Here is a 22,221-nt window from a genome sequence, read left to right as displayed (position 1 = left end):
GCATAGGCCAATGTATACAACACTTGAAGGGGTAACGGCCCCTTCACCCGTCTAACAGGGAGACCCCACAAACTCTAGCCCGGCTAGCCTACTCCCAGGTCCTCCACTCGAGAGCTAGGGGACGCTAGCTGATCCAGCTCTGGCCAAGCTAGGATCACGGCAGCCTTAGCCACCAGACCGGCTCTTACAAGAGCATCAGCTCTGGGCTCTCGGGGCCACGCCACTGGCTTGCCCTGGTCGGTCCTTAGAAGGACAGCGATCCAGGGGAGTCCCAGGGCCTATCTAGCCGGTCTTCACTCTTCGCTGGTTAAGATGAATACTGAACCCCAAGCCCACCGGCTCACTGCCTTATATAGCAACTCCCCCACGAGAGGTGGGGCCGTGGGGGATCACAATGCCGTTACAGCCCCCCAGGGCTAACCGATGCGAACGTGGATGTAAGCATCCTTCCGCGTGCGGGCATAACCACCCCTTGTGTGTTTGTTCGCCCTCCCGTAACACCCCTACACCTGTATAAAAGACACATGTTCACAGAAGCAATCAATCAATCAGATTCAAAACTCTCCACCATAGCCAAGACCAAAGAACTCTACAAGGATGTCAGGGACAAGATTGTAGACCTAAACAAGGCTGGAATGGGCTACAAGACCATCGCCAAGCAGCTTGGTGAGGTGACAACAGTTGGTGCGATTATTCGCAAATTGAAGAAACACAAAAGAACTGTCAATCTCCCTCGGCCTGGGGCTCCATGCAAGATCTCACCTCGTGGAGTTGCAATGATCATGAGAACGGTGAGGAATCAGCCCAGAACTACACAGGAGGATCTTGTCAATGATCTCAATGCAGCTGGGACCATAGTCACCAAGAAAACAGTTGGTAACACACTATGCCGTGAAGGACTGAAATCCTGCAGTGCCCGCAAGGTCCCCCTGCTCGAGAAAGCACATATACATGCCCGTATGAAGTTTGCCAATGAACATCTGAATGATTTAGAGGACAACTGGGTGACAGTGTTGTAGTTAGATGAGACCAAAATGGAGCTCTTTGGCATCAACTCAACTCGCCATGTTTGGAGGAGGAGGAATGCTGCCTATGACCCCAAGAACACCATCCCCACCGTCAAACATGGAGGTGGAAACATTATGCTTTGGGGGTGTTTTTCTGCTAAGGGGACAGGACAACTTCACCGCATCTAAGGGACGATGGACGGGGCCATGTACCGTCAAATCTTGGGTGAGAACCTCCTTCCCTCAGCCAGGGCATTGAAAATGGGTTGCGGATGGGTATTCCAGCATGACAATGACCCAAAACACACGGCCAAGGCAACAAAGGAGTGGCTCAAGAAGAAGCACATTAAGATCCTGGAGTGGCCTAGCCAGTCTCCAGACCTTAATCCCATAGAAAATCTGTGGAGGGAGCTGAAAGTTCGAATTGCCAAACGTCAGCCTCGAAACCTTAATGACTTGGAGAAGAACTGCAAAGAGGAGTGGGACAAAATCCCTCCTGAGATGTGTGGAAACCTGGTGGCCAACTACAAGAAACTTCTGTGATTGCTAACAAGAGTTTTGCCACCAAGTACTAAGTCATGTTTTGCAGATGGGTCAAATACTTATTTCCCTCATTAAAATGCAAATCAATTTATAACATTTTGGACATGCGTTTTTCTGGATTTTGTTGTTGTTATTCTGTCTCTCACTGTTCAAATAAACCTACCATTAAAATTATAGACTGATCATTTCTTTGTCAGTGGGCAAACATACAAAATCAGCAGGGGATCAAATACTTTTTTCCCTCACTGTATATAGATGTTTGGGTGATTTGTTTACCTTCTTTGTACTTGTACTACTGTAGTGAGTCCAACTGAGTCACAAACGTTGTCTTGGGAACAACACTATTTATTACATCAACTCAACACATCACGTAACCTACACTCGGGTGTTGAACGCCCATATAACCATGCTATGGCAGAACTAGACACGGTCCCGCTATCCCGGTCCGGACCAAGAGCTGGGACCCGGACCACGTGGCTAGAGGCTTCTTCAACCCGACATGGATCTTCACTCACCAACAGTCAAGAACCCCGTGCCCCACACGGGCCCCCGTTATATCGGCCCGGGCTGGGGCTGGCTCCGCCTCTCTCCCCGCCGAACCTTCTCGATCTCTTTGGCCCTTTCTCGAAGGCTCCCGAGAGCTCCTCTATACCACGTGACCACCCAGCGGCCCCCGTCCACCGGTGGCCCCCCTCCAATATCATCCGTTTTGAGGTGTTAGAAATATTTGGGCCCTTTGACAACATGGAGAAGCATTCGGAGAAAGTAGCACTCTCCTGATTGTTGGGATGAACTGTGTATACTCTTCATAAGGCATCAGAATCACCGTGAGCAGCACGTCGCTTCCATTTTTTTAGCACTTCATGTATAGCAGGAGGAACTTAATGGTAGAGCAGGTTGGCAGCAAATGGATCCCTTTGGCACAAAACAAAGAACGCCATCAGGGTGGTATCTTGTGGAGCCAAGACCTGTTGTTGGGCATATCCTTCGGTGAAGTAGATGCGTTGACCATTTTCGAGGTGAACTGCCAAATGGATGAATGTGGGGGAACGCTCATGGATGGGGAAGCCAAGAATTCACCAAATGGCCTCATTGCTGCTGATGTATCTTCCTTAGACAACATGTTTAACCTCATTTGAAACTTCAAAGACTACAAAACAACCTAGCACGCGTCGTCATTGCCCACACTCATCCCCGTCTCGACTCACTAGCTTGTCTCCATGCTCTCAACTGGCTACCCATCGCCAGTAGGGTCACATACAAGACCGCCTGCCTCTGCCACAATGCCTTTATATCCGCCTGCCCGCTGTACCTTTCTTCATTATTGACAACTTGCAGCTCAGCACATGGCAGATGCCTGCGCAGCGCGACTCACGACCTCCTCTTGATACCAAGATCCAGGATGGTCATGTCTATGCGCCGTTTCTCAGTGGCAGCCCCAACAGTCTGGAACGATATCCCTCTGCACATTCGCAGCATCACCTCAATCACCTCCTACAAGAGACACTTAAAAACTCACCTCTACAATTATGCTTTTCAGCGACTCTGAGCTTGACTCCGCGCCTCTGAGTTGCGGTCACTACGTCTGCAAATTTGCGCGCGTTACAAATTTAACTATTATTATTATCTACACTTTGCTGCTCTGTTGTGTAAGGCAAAGACAGCCATGTCAGAGCCTTTGTTGATGTATTGGCAAACATATTTTATGGCTTTCACAGAATTCCACATTAAAGTGTGCCTCGAAGATCTTGCACAGAAGAGGGCAGTAGGGAATGATCCACCGGTTGTCAACCTTCATTTGAGAGTTAGTGGCAGGTCTGAGCATTGTTTCAAATCCACCATGCTCAGGATTTCTGCAACGATATAGAGGATAGCCATCATGGCCCGACTGAGTGTCTTTCAAGAAGTTTCGTGGATACTTATTGGTACACCTGCGGTCTTGCATATGTAGGGGTGTTAGAGAGAGAGCCCGTTATGCATGGCAGCTTATGGCAAACAAACACAGTGGGTGGGGCTACGTGAGTGCACGGGGAGGTGCTCTCTACGACGTCCGCGCCAGGCACCCCGGGGGGGCCCCACCCCTCAGCGGGGGGTTGGGTATAAAAGGGGATGTATCGGAAGGCTCGGGGTTCTTGTTAAGCTAACCAGTGAAGACTGAAGACGTCTTAGCTAGAGCCCTGGACTCCCCTGGTTCGCCGTCCTTATCAGGGCCGAACAGGACCGAGCCAGCGGCGTGGTCCCGAGATCCAGAGCCGGTGCTCTTGTCAGCGCTGGTCTGGGACTCAGGGTACCGGGCCCGACTTACCAGTGTCGGGCCAGATAGCCTCCCCTAGCCAGTTAGAAGAGGACTAGGAGGCAGGCTAGGAAGTAGCTAGCGCGTGTATCCCCAGCTAGCCGGGTGAGGGGGCCGACACCCCGTCTAGTGTTGTATGCCAGAACCGTGCTGTGTGAATAAAACCCGTGTGCCTCCAACTCCGGCGTCCAAGAGTCGTGAACTCTATTACATCTGGTGTCAGAAGTAAAGATCTACGAACATGGACACGCGCCGGACAGCTCGAGTCAGGGTACCGGAGGGGGAGGACACCGTTGCAGTCGGGGAGCCCGGGACAGCTGAAGAAAACACGGAGCAGTCGGGGTCGGATGCGTCCACACCGCAGCAACAGGAGAATGGAGAGCCGTCGACAGAGGGGCTGAGGCAGGCGCACGCTAAGCTGCTGTACGCCGCTGCCGCCATGCTGGACCAGATCACACAGTTGGGGGCTGCTGGACCGCCACGGGGCGACGGCAGCCGGCGACCACAGCGCCTTCCCGCCATTTCGACGGAGCACCACTTTAAAAATCCCGCCATCGCCGCAGCTGCTGTTGAGGGCGTGGCCGGGTTGAGCATCGAGTCCAACGGCGGGCATACAGTACCTGCAGCGTCATCACCAACGGACGGCACGTCACCACGGGTGCGACCGGCGATGCCATCGGTTGTTCGAGCCGCGGCACAGCTGGGTGGGGGAGACGGAGTCGCGGCACAGCCGGGTGGGGGAGACGGGGGAGTGCGACCTTCCGCGGCAGCCGCTGCGTTACATCAGCGGCTACCTCCACTCAAAGAATTTGTGGGCGAGGAAGGCGACTGGGGCGGCTTCCAGCGGCGCTTCCTCGCTCACCAGGAAATGGCGCAGTGGACGGACGCCGAGGCTCTCCGCGCGCTGCCGGCACTCCTCGACAGCGACGCCCTTGCCACTCTAACATCGGCACCGAAGGAGAGGCGCTCCACGCTGCAGACGGCGATGCAGCTGCTGGCTGCGGTCTACGGTCCGCCGTCGGACTGTCGCCAACTCTTTTACGATCGCCAGCGGGGGGCAAAGGAGTCGCCCCTGGCGTACCGCACAAGCCTCCTGGCACTGGCGAAGGCGGCCTTTCCACGGATGGACATCGAAGGTGTCGACGCCATGGTCACGGAAAAGATATTCCTGCTGGCGGACGACTTGGATATCGTCATCGTCGCACAAGACGACGCGGAGATGTGCTCCCTCCAAGTGGCACGACTCCTCCACGCAAACCTGCTCGCGCAACGACGGAAGGCCAGCAAGGCGGCGAGCGGGCGTGCCGTGGCTGCAGCCACCCTCCCGGCGGAAGAGATTTGCGCCATCGACCTTCAACGGCAGCAGGGAGCGGGAGTACGGGCGGACCGGGGCGGTTCGGGCCATCTCGACCATCCATCGTCTTCGCCAGCGCTCCCGCGCTGTTACAACTGCGGCATCCGGGGCCATGTCGCCTCGGGGTGCCGCTCTCCTCGGCAGCGGGGGACGACACCTCGACGGGACGCCGGCCCTCTTCCCAAGCTCCGTCATCATAACCCAGCGAGTCGCGGCACCCCTCATGTTTGGCCCACGCACACGCCCGTCACACACTCAAACACCGCAGCGAATGGGGGGTCGATATCGCGCACCATCGCACCAACACGCACCACTCTGGGTACTCATATCGAACCCAGCCAGTGGTCTGTGTTGGCCCATCGTGTTGTAGCCGCATCATCGGGGTCGTCTGCCGTTGTGGGGCACATCGACGGGGTTGAGGTGCGCATTCTGGTCGATACGGGAGCATCGGCGACCATTATTTCGGAATTGATTTCCAATATTCTCCCTGTCCAGAGCCGTCCTTTGATGCCCGTTAACGTGCCATTCTATGCTGCTAATGGGGGCTAACTTGGCATCATTGGACAAATTCGAGCCAAAATTTGTATCGGGGATATTAAATTGTCTGGGCCGATTTTTGTTTCCTCCTCGCTGGCGGTTCCGTGCCTGCTGGGGACAGACTTCCTGGCCAAAATGCCGATTAGGATATTAATCGACCAGGGATGCATTGAGCTCCCATTGGGCCGACGCATGGCATTTCTGACATCCCCCGTTACGAGTCGGACGGCGTTCGCGACGGTGCCGGCGTTCGTAGATAGAACGGTGCGCGTTCCTCTGGGGGCACAAATGTTGATTCCTTTGAAACTTCGGCGGCCCTTCGCTAAGGGCATTGGGGCCCAGGGGGTTCTGCTGGGGCCGTCTAGGGCCGGGGTTAGTGGACCTCATTTACTTCCGGCCCAGACCATAGTAAGAGGGGACGGAGACCCCTTCATCGCGGTCCTCAATGTGGGCTCGCAGACGGTGGTGGTCCCACAGGGGACCGTGCTAGCTCACGCAACGCCGGTGCCCTGTGAGGAACCCGTCGCGAATCACGTGAGCGCTGTCCCTGCGCCGCGACCACATTCGGACAGCGATGAAGGGTGGCTCGAGGCGCTTTGTGCGGGATCGACGGACCTGTCAAATTCAGAGCGTCAACAGCTTAAAACACTACTGCGGGAATTTTCCGACGTTTTCAGTCGGGACAAATACGATTTGGGCTGCACTCATCTGCTGCGTCACCATATTGATACGGGTGACAGCGCGCCAATACGCCAGAATCCTTTTCGGTTAAGTCCCGCCGAAAAGGACCATGTCAAATCGGCTGTTGATGACATGTTAGCCGCCGACATCATTTCTCCTTCCACCAGCCCTTGGGGAGCGCCGATCGTCCTAGTTAAGAAACAGGATGGCTCGTTGCGGTTTTGCGTTGATTTTCGGCGCCTTAACAAAATTTTGGTGGCCGACGCATACCCGCTCCCACGGATGGACGAATCGCTTGACGCCTTGGCGGGAGCGCGATTCTTCTCCACATTGGATTTACTTTCGGGATTCTGGCAGCTTCCTCTGGACGATGATTCAAAGCCTAAAACTGCTTTCCGTACACCGCACGGCCTGTTCCAATTCAACCGGTTGCCGATGGGACTCCACTCAGCGCCGGCAACTTTCCAGCGTTTGATGGAATTAGTTTTGGCTGGATTGCAATGGGACTCGTGCTTGATTTATTTGGATGACGTTATCGTCTTTAGTAAAACATTTGACGAACATCTCCAGAGGTTGCGGGCGGTTTTCCAAAAGATGCGGGCTGCTAATTTGAAATTCAAACCCCAATAATGTCATCTGTTACGCGAATCGGTGCATTATTTGGGACACATCGTGGGACGCTCAGGTATTGCTACCGATCCCGCCAAAACGCAGTGCGTCAGCTCCTGGCCGACTCCCACCTCGGTGGGAGAGGTCAGGAGTTTCATTGGCTTCGCGTCCTATTACCGATGGTTTGTCGCGGATTTTGCGACGATTGCGAAACCCCTACACGCTTTAACGTCAAAAGGGGTTCGGTTCCACTGGGGACAGGAGGAGGAAGCTGCTTTCCGCTCCCTTCGGGACGCTCTGGTGAAAGCTCCTCCCTTGGTTTACCCCGATTTTTCTAAGCCCTTTTTGCTTGACACCGATGCGAGCAACACGGGTATTGGGGGCGTGCTTTCCCAGGTGGTTGACGGCGTGGAACGGGTGGTCGCGTACGGTAGTCGGGTGTTGTCTCCTGCGGAGCAAAGATATTGTGTCACCCGTCGGGAACTGTTGGCAATTGTCTATTTCATCCAACAGTATCGCCCATATCTGTACGGTCGGCATTTCACCGTCCGCACAGATCATGCGGCACTACAGTAGGCCCTGCGAGTTCAACAACCATCGGGACAATTGTCTCGATGGTTGGAGATTCTCCAGGACTGTGATTTTGAAACCACCTACCGTAAGGGCGTTCGCCACACCAATGCGGACGCTCTGTCGCGCATGCCAACCACCTCCGAATGTGCATGCCTCCTGGGGTCTGGACATTGCAGGCCTCCGGGGGACATATCGGTTCCGGTCTTGGCGGCCGCCGATGACGACGAAACATTGATTACTAATTCGATCGCACAACAGGGAAAAGATTCCCTGTTGGGGTTGCCCGTCACTGAATGGGGGCGCCTCCAGATGGAGGATACCTCCCTCCTCGGGTGGCGTCGTCGCGTCGGGGGTGCTGCTCGGGGGAGGTGTGATGCCGACGCATGGGAGATGGTGCAAGGTCTGCTGATGCATTGGGACGGGAAATCCCATCGACACCGGCTGGTGGTCCCTTCTGGGTTGCGGGGCAAGGTGGTGTGGGCCGCTCACGAGCGCCTCCTACACCTGGGGACCCAAAAGACCCTCGCCTTGCTCCAACTTGATTTTTTTTGGCCAGGCATGACGAGGGATGTCGGGGATTTATTGGGGTCATGCCCTCGGTGCGCGCAACGAAAACCGCCGGCACGGGAGTCTAACCCACCCTTGCAATCAATCAAAGTGTCCAGAATAAATGAGCTTGTCGCGCTGGATATTTTGGGCCCATTCCCCGCCACCCCCAGGGGCAATAGATATTTGTTGACTGGTGTGGAGTATTTTACGCGCTGGCCTATGGCCTGGCCCCTTGCCAATCAGTCGGCAGCAGCCATCGTGGAGGCCTTTGTTCAGGGATATGTCCTGGACAAAGGTGCTCCGGAGCGGCTGCTGACCGACCAGGGCAGAAATTTTTCCGGCAAACTACTCCAACAAGTCTGTGAGCTCCTGGGCACGAAGAAAATTCGTACCTCCCCGTATCACCCGCAAACTGACGGGATGGTCGAGCGTCTGCATCGCACCATCACGTCAATGTTGTCACAGTAGGTTTCGGACTCACAGACCGATTGGGACCTGCAAATTCAAGGGGTCTTGGCGGCATACCGAATGGCCCCCGATGCAGCTACGGGATTTTCCCCCTTCTACCTCATGTACGGCCGCGAACCTGACCCGCCTGTTCGTGCCCAGCTGCAGATCCCCGCGCCGCAGAGTAAAACTAAATTGGCTGACCATGTAAAATTTAATCTGGCCAAATTAACTGAGGCACGGGATGCTGCCATGCAAAACTCTGACCGCCGTCAGAAAGCGAATGAGCGACTCAGACTGGGTCGGGCGCACATGCCGCAGTGGAAGCCGGGGGACAAGGCATGGCTGCACTGTCCCCAGGTGCCACTTGCTACCTCCTCTAAGCTGGTGCGGCCGTGGCGGGGCCCTGTGGAGGTGGTCGAGGTTTTGCGACCGCAGTGCGTGCGCATCAAATGGGGGAAGCGGCGGTGGTTCGTGCACCCCTCTAGATTAAAACCCTTCGTTGCGGTACACATCCCCACTTCACACACGCGTGGCCAAACATGTGGGGGGTCGACCGACTCACTGGGTCCGTCTCCGTCGCTCTCACCTAACGCCTTGCCGGCTGTGCCACCTCCAGGTGCATCAGGAGTGACGGGCTCACGCCCGATCACCCCTCCTGGGGATGCCAAGGGTCACGCGGCGTCGGATGAGGACTCACTCCGAGACGGACAGTTGCCACTTGACGGTCCGCCACCTGGGGTTACCCCGTGTGAGGGGCCCGCTGCAAGGATGCGCGCTAAAATGCGCAGACTGTTGTGAGGCCGGAAGATGTGTACATAGGTTGTGTTCATTGTGTGTTGTGTGGGTGGTGTGTTCCCGGCTCATTGGATGTACATATGTTGGGTTCGCCATGTGTTGTGTGTGTGGTGGGTTCCCTGCAAATTGTATATAGGCTGTTTTTACGGAATTCATATTTATTCGGGGGGGGTGCGTCGGGTTGTTTTCTCTTCTCGCTGTTGCGTTCTTGTTGTGTTCTTGTTGTTGTTCTTGTTATTGTTGAAAAATAGTGAGGCACACGCGCGGTCAGGGGGTAAATGCGCTTTTATTGTCATTTTTTTTGTATGTTGGCAGCCGGGACGGCTGCAAGCTATGCGGGGGGGAGGGGTGATGTAGGGGTGTTAGAGAGAGAGCCCATTATGCATGGCAGCTTATGGCAAACAAACACAGTGGGCGGGGCTACGTGAGTGCACGGGGAGGTGCTCTCTACGACGTCCGCGCCAGGCACCCCGGGGGGGCCCCACCCCTCAGCGGGGGGTTGGGTATAAAAGGGGATGTATCGAAGGGCTCGGGGTTCTTGTTAAGCTAACCAGTGAAGACTGAAGACGTCTTAGCTAGAGCGCTGGACTCCCCTGGTTCGCCGTCCTTATCAGGGCCGAACAGGACCGAGCCAGCGGCATGGTCCCGAGATCCAGAGCCGGTGCTCTTGTCAGCGCTGGTCTGGGACTCGGGGTACCGGGCCCGACTTACCAGTGTCGGGCCAGATAGCCTCCCCTAGCCCGTTAGAGGAGGACTAGGAGGCAGGCTAGGAAGTAGCTAGCGCGTGTATCCCCAGCTAGCCGGGTGAGGGGGCCGACACCCCCTCTAGTGTTGTATGCCAGAACCGTGCTGTGTGAATAAAACCCGTGTGCCTCCAACTCCGGCGTCCAAAAGTCGTGAACTCTATTACACATATATGGCGAATTTGGATTGAACTGCCCACATGGGCCATAGACCATTTGCTTGCAGACCACATAAAAAGGGCAGGGTCTTGATGGGGGTCAGGTAACTCAGCACTGATAAATGTGTCAATGTCACTTGCGTGAATTTTTTCCCTCATCCATAGCAAAATGTGAGCATGAGGAAGACGACATTTTTGGCACTCAATGGTATGCAAGTTACTGCTTGTCTTTCCAAAGACGCCGCCTTCGTTAGTCGTAATAAGCATCATGAGGTCATCAACTTTGAGTTTAAAGACCCTTGCTAAGATGTCATGTGTGTCTGTTGGCTTTTTGGTTTGGATAAAGCTAAACCTGGATCTCTTTCCATTTCGGATTGCAAGTGAAGGTGATAAGAGATCGGGCCTGCCATATTGGCTGTTGTATGTCATGGCATCCTGAGTCTTATCATGCATGTATCTTGGTCCAGCTGTGAAGGATGAAGGCAAACAAAAGGAATCTGCCCACATTCTGAGCGTTTGCATTTCCGTCAGCATTGATTGCATCCCAGAGATAAGCGTACTGTTCAACACGTAAAGAAGACGCTCACTCTCAATTTTGGCATACTCATCAACAACATACTGGTGAAAGAGGTTTGCGCAGCGTAATATGTGGTTTCCTCCTCTGTCCATGATCATGAAGGAATGGAAGTCTTTAGAGGAGACAGTTATGTGAGGATGTCTTTGTCCTGTAGCTTTGATAATTATCATTTTAGGAATCTGGACATGGTAGCCATCTTGGGCTTGCCACAGTAAAATTGGGTATTGTAGGGCATCATATGCTCTGGTTGTGTCAGGGAAGTTTGATGGTGTTGTCTTGGTATCGAAGCACAATGTCTCTCTTACCATGTTCCTCACCCACCAAAAGAACAGCAAGCTCAACAAAAGTTGGGACATTGAAACTCCCTGCGTGCTCCCTGCTTGGGTCGAAAGAAAAGGTGCAGTACGCCAATGGTTGATTTTCCCACAAATGTAACAAAATGATAGATGAAAAAAAATCGGCTGTAGCTAAGTACAACGTATTTAACAGTATAACATAAAAATCAGCATCGCAGTACTACATATCAGTAAATAGCGTGACGTGAGCAAACCAAACAATAGAAATGCATTGAAGCTAGAATAAGTCTACATTATAGAGCAGCAGTACGCACACTTAAGTTAATAAGCGGGCTACAGTCTAAATTATAGACTGGCAGTACACTGACTCAATGACCTAAGCATTGCTAAAGTCGACATAATAAGCTGGCAATACGGTCAGCAGCTTAAAAAGCAGGATACAGTCTACATGAAAGACTGGCAGTACACTGAGCAAGGTAAAAAAGCAGGCAACAGATTATAGACTGGCATACACTCACCCTGGCCAGTAGCAATGCATATAGTGTAGATAATAGACTGCCAGTGCACTGACTTGAATTAATAGGCAGGCAAAAGGCCACATGACAGACTGCCAGTAGACTGGCGCAGCTTCATAAAAACACACAATCATATGGTAATATTTTGCATTTAATTTAATTTTAAATATTAGTCTACACACAAACATTAATAGTTGAATATTTCCAAACGTATTTTTTAAATAATAGTTAAATAATAGTTTTCTATGTACGTGCAGAGCCCCCGGCCTCGCCTAGATTGCCCAGCCGGCCGAGGTGGCACCTTGGCAGGCTTGGGGCTGGGCCGCTACCCCTGCCCCCACCATCCCCCTGCCCGCGCTACAATAATACTATGTAAACGCGATAATATTAATATCAACCGACTGTATAGTAGTAACTGCACGCATCGGGGTGGGGGGGGGGGACATTAAACTTTGAAAAATTTACCTCAGCGTTGATTTGCATTTTGAAGGTGAAAGAGAATTCCCCCTCCACCAATGACGCGTGTGCGTTGCCAAGGGCAACCCTCGGTCAGCCGAGTGGCGTTTTAAATAAATAAACGGAAACTGCACAAAATCGCCAAATAAAGTACTTAAAAGTTGACGGATGTGAAAAAGGAATAGCGCTTGCTCACCGCGGGGCTTACGGCGTGGCACCTAGCCATACTTTTTTATGTAAACCTCAACGTTTGAGAGTCAAATACCTCACAAACGTGCGCACACACACACAGACAGACAGACAGACAAAAAATGAGATTTATAGGTAAAGATACTTTAAACCCCCCCCCCCCCACCCTCTGGCCTTCACACCTGATTGGCTCACATGTGACGACATCCGATTTATCCCTCTATTTAAGACAGGAGGATTTCTCCACAACTCTGGCTGTCCGCCTGATGATGCTAGTTGTAATTATTCTTTGGGTCTTTTGGTAAACTCCCGTAGATAGGTTACATTTTTTTTACAAAAAACTACGATGTTTCAATCGCAACACGAGCGGTCGTCATCATATGGAGAAAAAAAGAGGGGTTAGCCTCTAAAGGCAAACTGTTTATAAAGGTTTAAAATTGGCGTAGCCCAAGTGTCAGCAGCATTGGAGGAGGAGCTTATGTTAATCTGAGGGATGAAAAAAACGCTAGGACACCGCATGTAGAGCGGAGGTTATGTTAATGTGAGGGGTTAAAAAACTGGTGAGCAACGGCAGTGCTAAAATGGAAAAATGACAGCCAGTTATGACTTAAACTGGTTGACAACATCCTTCCAGTGATTGCAGAGTTTGTACCCATCTTATCTGTTAAAATTTGTGTCTATGTCTGTATTGATGGATGGCTTAATGAACGAATCTTTGTTGATAGCCAGTGGGTTGCAAAGTACCTTTGTCTTAGAGAAATCAATTTCGTGCGCCAACCACATTAAAACAATGGTCCTACCGGGTTTTAGATCTGCCTTATGCTCACGAACACGGTCCGAGACATGTCGCTTAGTTTCCCCAATGTAACTACTGCCGCAAACACAGCTTAGTTTGTAGACGCTGGGATATTGCATGTCAGGGATCACATCCTTCACAGATGGGATCAGATCACGAATTTACGTACTGTGTTAAATCTAACCTGGATCTTGTGTTTGCTCATGATTTTCGAAATATTTTGGTGACCCCTGCTATGTATGGCAAGGTGATGGTTTTGATTGGGTCCTCAGATGGTTCTTTCCCAACGGTTGGGGTGATAGCTTTATGGATTGTGTAGTCTGAATAAACATTTGTCTTGAGAGCTTGGTGTATGTTCCAGTTCACTGGCTAGGTGATGATCATCGGAAATACATCGAGCTCTATGGTGTAGAGTTTTGATGAGGGAATTCTTCTGGGATGGATGGTGGTGGGAGTTGGGTTGCTTTCCTGTAGAAAGTGGCCCATTGAGCCATCTGCTCTCTTTTCGATTAAAACATCTAAAAATTGTAGTTTGCATCCTTTTCCAAATCCACTTTGTTTCTGAATATAATTATTTATTAGATTCACTTTCAATAAAGAAACGTGAAACTTAAAGCGAATTTGCGAAAAAAATCTTTCCGCTCGACCTTCTTCTGCGTGAGTGTAAAAATCCACGCGCTCATGAATATTAATGATGGGGGGGGGGGTGCGGCATGTGGAGTGACGTCACGTGTGTTACACACAGACATTCTTGGCTCATAGTAGTAATACTATTATTCTACAGACACATCATAGTTAAACACAACTGGAAGTGCCTCACAGCAATGGAGAGAACTAAGGATGTGTGATGCCACCGCCGCGAAGCCACTCTGCGGGCGCCCCATCTACGACCTCGCCACCACCAAGCGACAGGGCCGGCACTGCTTCCACCTCACCACCCTCCACATAAACACACCCTCACAGATTTCCCCCCCATAGAGCACCTGGCTGACAGGTTTTCACCCAGAAGCCCTCTCATAGGGATAATCTTGATGTGGGTAACAATAAAAAGGGGCCGCAGAAAGGGGAGAAGGTCTCTTGCTTCTCGAGTCAGCCACCGGGGCGGTCGTCTCTTCAGTTCAGCTAATCGAACGTCCGTGTGACGAGTCAAAGTGCTGCGAGGACAGGCGCACCGGAGCGTCGAACCGCAAGAGAGCCGGCGAGCGGCAGCCCTTCTCCCGCGAGCGATGAGCACAGCAGCAGGTGTTCACACACGAGCGAGGGATCGGGAGACGGCGGACCCCCTGCGGCCGGCGCCCAGCAGGGAGAGGCCTCGGGGGCCAGCGGCCTCAAAAGATGCTGTTATTTGTCGGTACTGAAAGATATATTCTTTTTTAATCTAAACTAAAAACTATTTTTTTACCAGGCAAAGCCCACTAATCAAGTCTCTTTTTCCACATAAGCCAATCAAGCCGCTTATCGTGTGGAATTTTATAGTTACAGCCAGATAATCTAAACGCATATTTCGAAATGTGAAGTGAAAAACCGTAGGAACTATAGAAAAATCCACGTGACCATGGAAAGAATGTGCAAACTCCAAATACATAGGCGTGATGGTTGGAACCGAAACCACAATCTGTTGCATACCAAGCGAGGGAGATAACATCTCGCCACCATGGCCACCGTGGCGAGATGTTACCAAGGGACAAACAGAGCAGGCATCCACGTGACATGGACTCAGGCAGGAGAGTTAAGCGCAACTGAGGAGATGCAAGTGGTGAGAGAGTAAACCCATACGTGTTCGCACGTGTAATGCTCACCCTCTGTACAGCGGTCTGCCGTTGGTCGATTCAGAAAGCTGCTTAGAGACTCCGCAATGCTCACTTTTCTCCGAAACCTAGTACACAAAAATGCATGTTGGTTCTATCTAAATGTAACCTTAGTGCGACTTGCATTTTATAAAGACAGTATTATTTCTAAATATGTTTTATTTTGTGCCATGTTTGTGAGAGCTTCAATTTTTATCAAGTCAAATGCTTTTTCATACTCTTTGGTTCTTTCGGTAAAGTCACGTAGGTAGAAAAATAAAATTAAAAATAATATATTATGGTCTACAAAGCCAGGCACATCATGGCAATTGAAATTCAGCAGTTTCCAACGATAACCTGGTGTGTATTCAAGGAGTATTCCCCGAGATGACAACGTGCCATACGTGGGAGTTATGATTTAATCAACTACTTCACTCAACACAAATAAGCCTTTTATTTTAAACAATAAAATCACAAAATAACATTTCCAATGCCTTTCAACCAAATGGCTCATTAACACAAACTTCTTCTACATATTGGTACTCTGTCCTTAAAAGCACGGGCCAATGTAAAGAGGATGAGCGCATAAACCTTCATCATCGAGTAACTTTGTGACCAGCCCGACCTACTTGTGACAAGCGTCCAGAGATGCCTTGGTGGAGCCGATGGCATTCGCGATGTCCTGAGGGTCGAAGGTCATGTTTGCCTGTAGGCCAAGAATGGTGCAGTATCCCAGGGCATGGTATATGCTGTCCTGGGACCTACGCGCACGATTACAAGGAAAGCCTTCAAACACCACCACTCCCATCACCCTCCCCCCGTTCAAGATCGAGATGTCACTCTTGGCTCAAGCTGATGATGCCACGACTGCACCTCACCAACGCTTTCTACCCTTTGCCAGATCCCACAGCCGACACGTGACTTCCAACATCCGCCCTGACAGTATCCACGTACTTAGCCTTCGGTCTTCTCTTCCCCTCGGTCGCTGGAATCACTTAGACCACTCTGTCTGTTTCGGCAACCAGCCCTCCCCTATCGTGTACACATCACCACCACTCCTACCATCATTCACCACCATCATCATCATTCCTGTTCAACCCATCTTCAACACAACCAACACAATACAATGTATATGTGTGCAAAATATCAATATACAAATGCAGCTCCAAATTAAAAACAATGCATTTATAAAAAAGACCAATTCTATGAATGCATATTATGCACTCAAGATAGGCAGTGTGTGTGTGACTGCTGGAAGACTACGGTAATAACGGTAATCACCCTTGCATTTGTATGGCATGGCTTCAACCATCAGCAAATCAAAAGCGCCTTACATCACATCTCACACATTCGAAGGGGACCTCCCATGACAGCTGTTCTGGTGTGGCACGAGGCGACTCAAAATTTCCCTGCAAGTCGGCAATAGTCTGTCAGTAGGTGGTGATGACCATTATGTGCAATCGCAATTGAGTAATTTACAATGTAATTTTCTAATTTGGCAAATTTGGATCATGAAGCAGGCACAAAATAGCCTGCTCTTTTCAAATCCGAGATAAAGGGATATACGTGGATGAGTGTGTACACCAGCTGAGTAGGCATAATTCACAGGAGAGTGAGCGTATATGGGAGACTTGTGCACGAGTGAGCACGATCTTATAGGAGAGTGACGGAGTGAATCATCGGTGAGAGAGCGCAATTCGTGGGTGAGCGAGTATGCGGAAAATGTATCAACCAATGGCGGTAGGTGTTTCGTGCATTGGTGAGCACGACTCGGGTACGCAAGGGTTCCCCCCGTGGTCAAGCGTGCGTGAGAGCAGATACCAAGGCTGCAGCTTCTCCAGGGCCTCAGAGAACTTGTTGTTGAGAAAGAGGTTGAGGACGAGTGTGCACTCTGCAATCCCGGTCTCCAGATCCATGTGGGATGGGCTGGAGGCACAAACATAGACAAACTCACCACATTCATCAACAGCAATGGGTGAGCTTTCAGTAATCAGGTGCCTCGTTTGTGGAATGTCATACCTCAGTTCGTTAGGGATGCTCCATCGGTCGAGGTTTTTAAGACTCGTCTGAAAACACATTTATTTTCTCTTGCATATTCGTTTGCGTAGGGTTGTTATACTCTTATTTTAATGTTAAGGCTTTTTACTGGGATTGTGTTGAAAATCGCTGTGAGACTTGCTTGAATGGCACTATATAATACAGAGTTTTACTTACTAGCAGTGACTTCCAATAACAGACTGGCATTTTGCAAAGCAAAGAGAGAACAACATTAGAGGTTGACAGCTGGATACAGGAATAACTATGTGTAATAAATCTCGTTGAGACGACTTCTGGAATCGGTCTTTTATTCAACTTATGTTACAGTTACTTCACGCTGCTGATAGGCAGCGTGAGAGGGACAGATAGACAGAGAGAGACACACTGCCACGTGGCAACTCGGAGCCCCGCTCCCGCGTGGCCCCCTTCCTCTCTTCGTTCCCGTTCTGACCACGTGTCGTTCGTCTCCACCCCTATTTAATACCCGGGTCACGTGGTACGTTTCCGCCAATCCTCGTTAGCCTGCATCGAATCTTCCAGGCTCCCTCGTCAGCTCCCGGGACCACGCCCCTGACTCATCTCCCCATTGGCTGAGGCCAAAGCCAGCAGAACCAATCCTTATAGCTGTCACCTTTCCATCACGTCAGGGCCATGCCCCCAGGCTTCCCCCCATTGGCTGTAAACCAGGACCGGCAGAGCCAATCACCATGACGAGTTGTGATACGTCAGTGAGCCGGATATATCCTCATATTACATCACCCCCCCCCCCCCCGATGTAAAAAGTCAGCCGTCTCGGCTGGAAAAAGGGTGACATGCCGGATCCAATTTAGATAATTATTAGGGCGTCTGAGACGCATTAACAAGGTAAGGGGGGGGAGTAGGCGTCTACGCGTCGAGGAATTCAAAACATTAAACAACAGACATACATTAGGGCGCCCCTGTAGCGCAGTAACAACAGGGTAACAGACCGCAAGGCAATCATTACTAATGAAACGGAAGAGATTTCGACCGCGTACGCGACGCAGGACCCTCTTCGTTTTTCGCGCATGGTCGCCTCGCCGCCCGATCTGCAGGAGGTGGTTGCCGTGGAGAAGAAGAAGAAGAAGAATGTTCAGTTTCGGTCGTATCTGGGATAGGTCCCGTTGGAGGAGGGACGTCCGGGGTCTCGTTGTCCCTCAAAACCTGTTCATCTGCGGGGGGTACAACACAGCCCCGCTGGGGATCAACGGGCGAGGCAAGTGGCACATTCGGCACGCCAGACCCCGGCAGGTCAACAAGTGGAGATGAGGGGCCAGCACGCGGGTTAACGTAGGGTTTGAGTCGCGACGAATGGACATACCAACGACGTTGGCCGTACTGGATGCGAACACTCTGGGGGTTCCGAATGTCCACCAGCCTCACAGGCCCCCGCCAAGGCCTGTGTAGTTTAGGGGACGTGCCCACTGGCACCTGAGGGCAATGGAGCCATGCCAGATCGCCCACCGACCAGGGCATGTCAGTTCGCGATCGACGCGCATACCTCTCGTTCCTTGCCTGCGTACGGGCCGTCGCACATCTGGCGGCCACTCGCGCCTCTGTAACCTGTTTAAGCGAGTCCCGTACGTGATCAGGCAAGGAAGGGGACGGTTGTTTACCCGCTGTACCCAGTTGCACATCAATCGGGGGTACATTCTCACGGCCATACATCAGGAAAAATGGCGAATATCCTGTGGACGCGTGCGGAACCATGCGGTATGCAGCCAGGACGCCCGGTATGTGCAAGTCCCAATCGGTTTGTTTTTCACTTACCGTGTGACAAAGCATGGCCGAAAGGGTGCGGTTAAACCGTTCCACCATGCCATCCGTTTGCGGATGGTAAGGGGAAGTGCGTATTTTCTTTGTGTCCAGCGCAGTGCATACATCCTTGAGCAATTTGGAGGAGAAGTTACGTCCCTGATCCGTGAGCAGCCCTTCAGGTGCTCCTTTATCCATGACATAACCATTCAAGAAAGCCTCGGTGATGGACGCGGCCGTTTGGTCAGGCAGAGGCCAGGCCATAGGCCAGAGAAAAATATTCGACCCCGACCAAAAGGTATTTGCCAGTACCAAAATATACTAATAGGGTTTTTCCCCTTTTTTCTGGCAACAAAACTGACACCTTATGCAAGGAATCATGCTTACATTAACCACAATACTTGCAGTCAAATGCAAACAAAAAACAATACTCTGATAATTTATGCATTGTCTTTGAAACTGATTGGTCCACACCAGAGACAGCTTTCTTTGGAGCCTAGTCTCATATGGTGTTCGACCAGATGACGCCAAAAGGCGCACAGTTCAAGGACAACGCATTACCAGAGTAATGAGAGCTCGGGGTCAGCAGCTACATCATGGAACCTCCTTTGCCAGTACCAAAATATACTAATAGAGTTTTTCCCCTTTTTTCTGGCAACAAAACTGACACCTTTTGCAAGGAATCATGCTTACATTAACCACAATACTTGCAGTCAAATGCAAACAAAAAACAATACTCTGATGATTTATGCATTGTCTTTGAAACTGATTGGTCCACACCAGAGACAGCTTTCTTTGGAGCCGAGTCTCATATGGTGTTCGACCAGATGACGCCAAAAGGCGCACAGTTCAAGGACAACGCATTACCAGAGTAATGAGAGCTCGGGGTGAGCAGCTACATCATGGGACCTCCTTTGCCAGTACCAAAATATACTAATCGGGTTTTTCCCCTTTTTTCTGGCAACAAAACTGACACCTTTTGCAAGGAATCATGCTTACATTAACCACAATACTTGCAGTCAAATGCAAACAAAAAACAATACTCTGATAATCTATGCATTGTCTTTGAAACTGATTGGTCCACACCAGAGACAGCTTTCTTTGGAGCCTAGTCTCATATGGCGTTCGACCAGATGACGCCAAAAGGCGCACAGTACAAGGACAACGCATTACCAGAGTAATGAGAGCTCGGGGTGAGCAACTACATCATGGGACCTCCTTTGCCAGTACCAAAATATACTAATAGGGGTTTTCCCCTTTTTTCTGGCAACAAAACTGACACCTTTTGCAAGGAATCATGCTTACATTAACCACAATACTTGCAGTCAAATGCATGATTCCTTGCAAAAGGTGTCAGTTTTGTTGCCAGAAAAAAGGGGAAAAACCCTATTAGTATATTTTGGTACTGGCAAAGGAGGTCCCATGATGTAGCTGCTCACCCCGAGCTCTCATTACTCTGGTAATGCATTGTCCTTGAACTGTGCGCCTTTTGGCGTCATCTGGTCGAACACCATATGAGACTAGGCTCCAAAGAAAGCTGTCTCTGGTGTGGACCAATCAGTTTCAAAGACAATGCATAAATTATCAGAGTATTCTTAATTTGGGAGCTTTCGTGACTGCAGGAATTATTCTTTGGTTCTTTTCGGTTAAGTCACGTCTAAAAATAAAATAATAAATCAAAATAAAACAACACATTACGTTGCAATCGAAACGTCGTAATGTGTTGTTTTATTTTGATTTATTATTTTATTTTTAGACGTGACTTAACCGAAAAGAACCAAAGAATATCAGAGTATTGTTTTTTTTTTCATTTGACTGCAAGCATTGTGGTTAATGTAAGCATGATTCCTTGCAAAAGGTGTCAGTTTTGTTGCCAGAAAAAAGGGTAAAAACCCTATTAGTAACAAAAGGTATTTGTTTCCCCTAGCTGATGGAGGGAACGGGCCCAGGATGTCCAGAACAACTAGTTCATTGATACGGGATACCTCAATCGATCGTAGTGGCGGAACATAATGTTGCCGAGGCGGTTTCCTCTTCGCACAATCATGGCATGACCGGACAAAGTCAGTGACATCTGCCGTCATGCCGGGCCAAAAGAAATCCTGCTGCATCGCGGCCAACGTTTTCTGCACGCCGAGGTGCATCAATTTGTCAGCGTGCAGAGCGCGGAGCAGGTCGTGGCGAAGGGATGTCGGCACGACCAGGCGTGAACGGTCAGACAATCCATCAGTACACATCAATAGTCCTGCCTGGCCCCAGAACATCTGCCATTTCCATCCCGCCAAATGAGCTCTCGGTTTCCCGATTAGTTTCCGCAGCGGAGCCAGAGAGGCATCGGCCTCCTGCTCACGTAGCCACACCGAGTGCGGCAACTGCAGTGTATCGTCGGCGCCAACGGGTACATCCTGGCCTTCATCGTTCGACATTGCCCCCATAACCGGACAGGGCGAAGTAGGCAGCGCTGCACAGCGGTGCGTACCCGTCAAACAGGCGCAGGGAGGAGTGGGTGGCAACCTGGAGAGAGAGTCCGCTTTGGCATGGCGAGTATCCTTGCGGTACGTGATATCGAAGGAAAATTCCTGTAACGATTCCAACCACCCAGCCAATTGCCCCGATGGTTGGTCCAATTTCAACAAATATTGCAAGGCCGCGTGGTCAGTGCGCACGAGGAATTTCCTTCCATATAGGTACGGCCGGTACTGGCGAACACAATATATGATTGCTAACAGTTCCCGTCGCGTCACGCAATATCGCGTTTTGGCAGGGGACAGAACCTAGCTGCCGTATGCCACTTACTCGCTCGACTCCGTCTTTCCGTTGCGACAAAACGGCTCCTATGCCGATATCGCTAGCATCTGTGTCAAGGATGAACGGCTCGGAAAAGTCTGGGTAGTCGAGCGTAGGCGCCGTGGCGAGGTGATCGCGAAGAGATTGAAAAGAGCGTTCCTCTTCCGGGCCCCATTTAAATCTCTGATTTTTCCCCGTCAAAACATGCAGTGGCTTAGCCAGTGTCGCGAAGTTCTTAACAAAATGGCGATAGTAGGATGCAAACCCAATAAACTGCCGTACGTCGCCCACTGAAGTGGGCGTGGGCCACTCTCGGACACACTTTGTTTTCTGAGGGTCCGTGGACACACCGTCCGAACTGACGATGTGACCCAAGTATCGGACGGACCGTTGCAAATGTGGCATTTCTTTGTTTAAATTTTAGGTCAGCCGAGCGCATCCTCTGAAAGACAGTCTCCAGGCGTTGGAGGTGTTCCTCGAACGTGCGGCTGAATACGATGATATCGTCCAAATATATGAGGCATGTTTCCCACTGCAGCCCCGCCAGCACCAGTTCCATCAGGCATTGGAACGTCGCCGGTGCCGCATTCAAGCCCATAGGTAAACGGTTAAACTCAAAGAGGCCTTGTGGCGTGCGGAACGCCGTTTTTGGTTTTGACGCGTCATCGAGGAGAAGCTGCCAAAACCCAGACGACAGGTCGAGGGTGGAGAAAAAA

General features: G+C 50.9%; 1 protein-coding gene across 1 annotated transcript in view; it reads right to left on the bottom strand.

The window, feature by feature from the left end:
• LOC144947767 (tetratricopeptide repeat protein 39B-like) overlaps window positions 1–22,221 on the bottom strand; it is a 112,607-nt gene that overhangs the window by 41,454 nt on the left and 48,932 nt on the right. The window contains exons 3-5 of the mRNA XM_078877128.1: window positions 16,730–16,834; window positions 15,538–15,669; window positions 14,921–14,997 (exon numbers count right to left, since the gene is read on the bottom strand). Coding sequence (XP_078733254.1) covers window positions 14,921–14,997; window positions 15,538–15,669; window positions 16,730–16,834 — 314 coding nt within the window. The remainder of the gene's footprint in view (window positions 1–14,920; window positions 14,998–15,537; window positions 15,670–16,729; window positions 16,835–22,221) is intronic.

Source organism: Lampetra fluviatilis, chromosome 46 (assembly GCF_964198595.1).
Source record: "Lampetra fluviatilis chromosome 46, kcLamFluv1.1, whole genome shotgun sequence".
Lineage (NCBI taxonomy): Eukaryota > Metazoa > Chordata > Hyperoartia > Petromyzontiformes > Petromyzontidae > Lampetra > Lampetra fluviatilis.
Note: the sequence above shows the minus strand (reverse complement) of the source record. Positions and strands in the feature narration are given on the sequence as shown.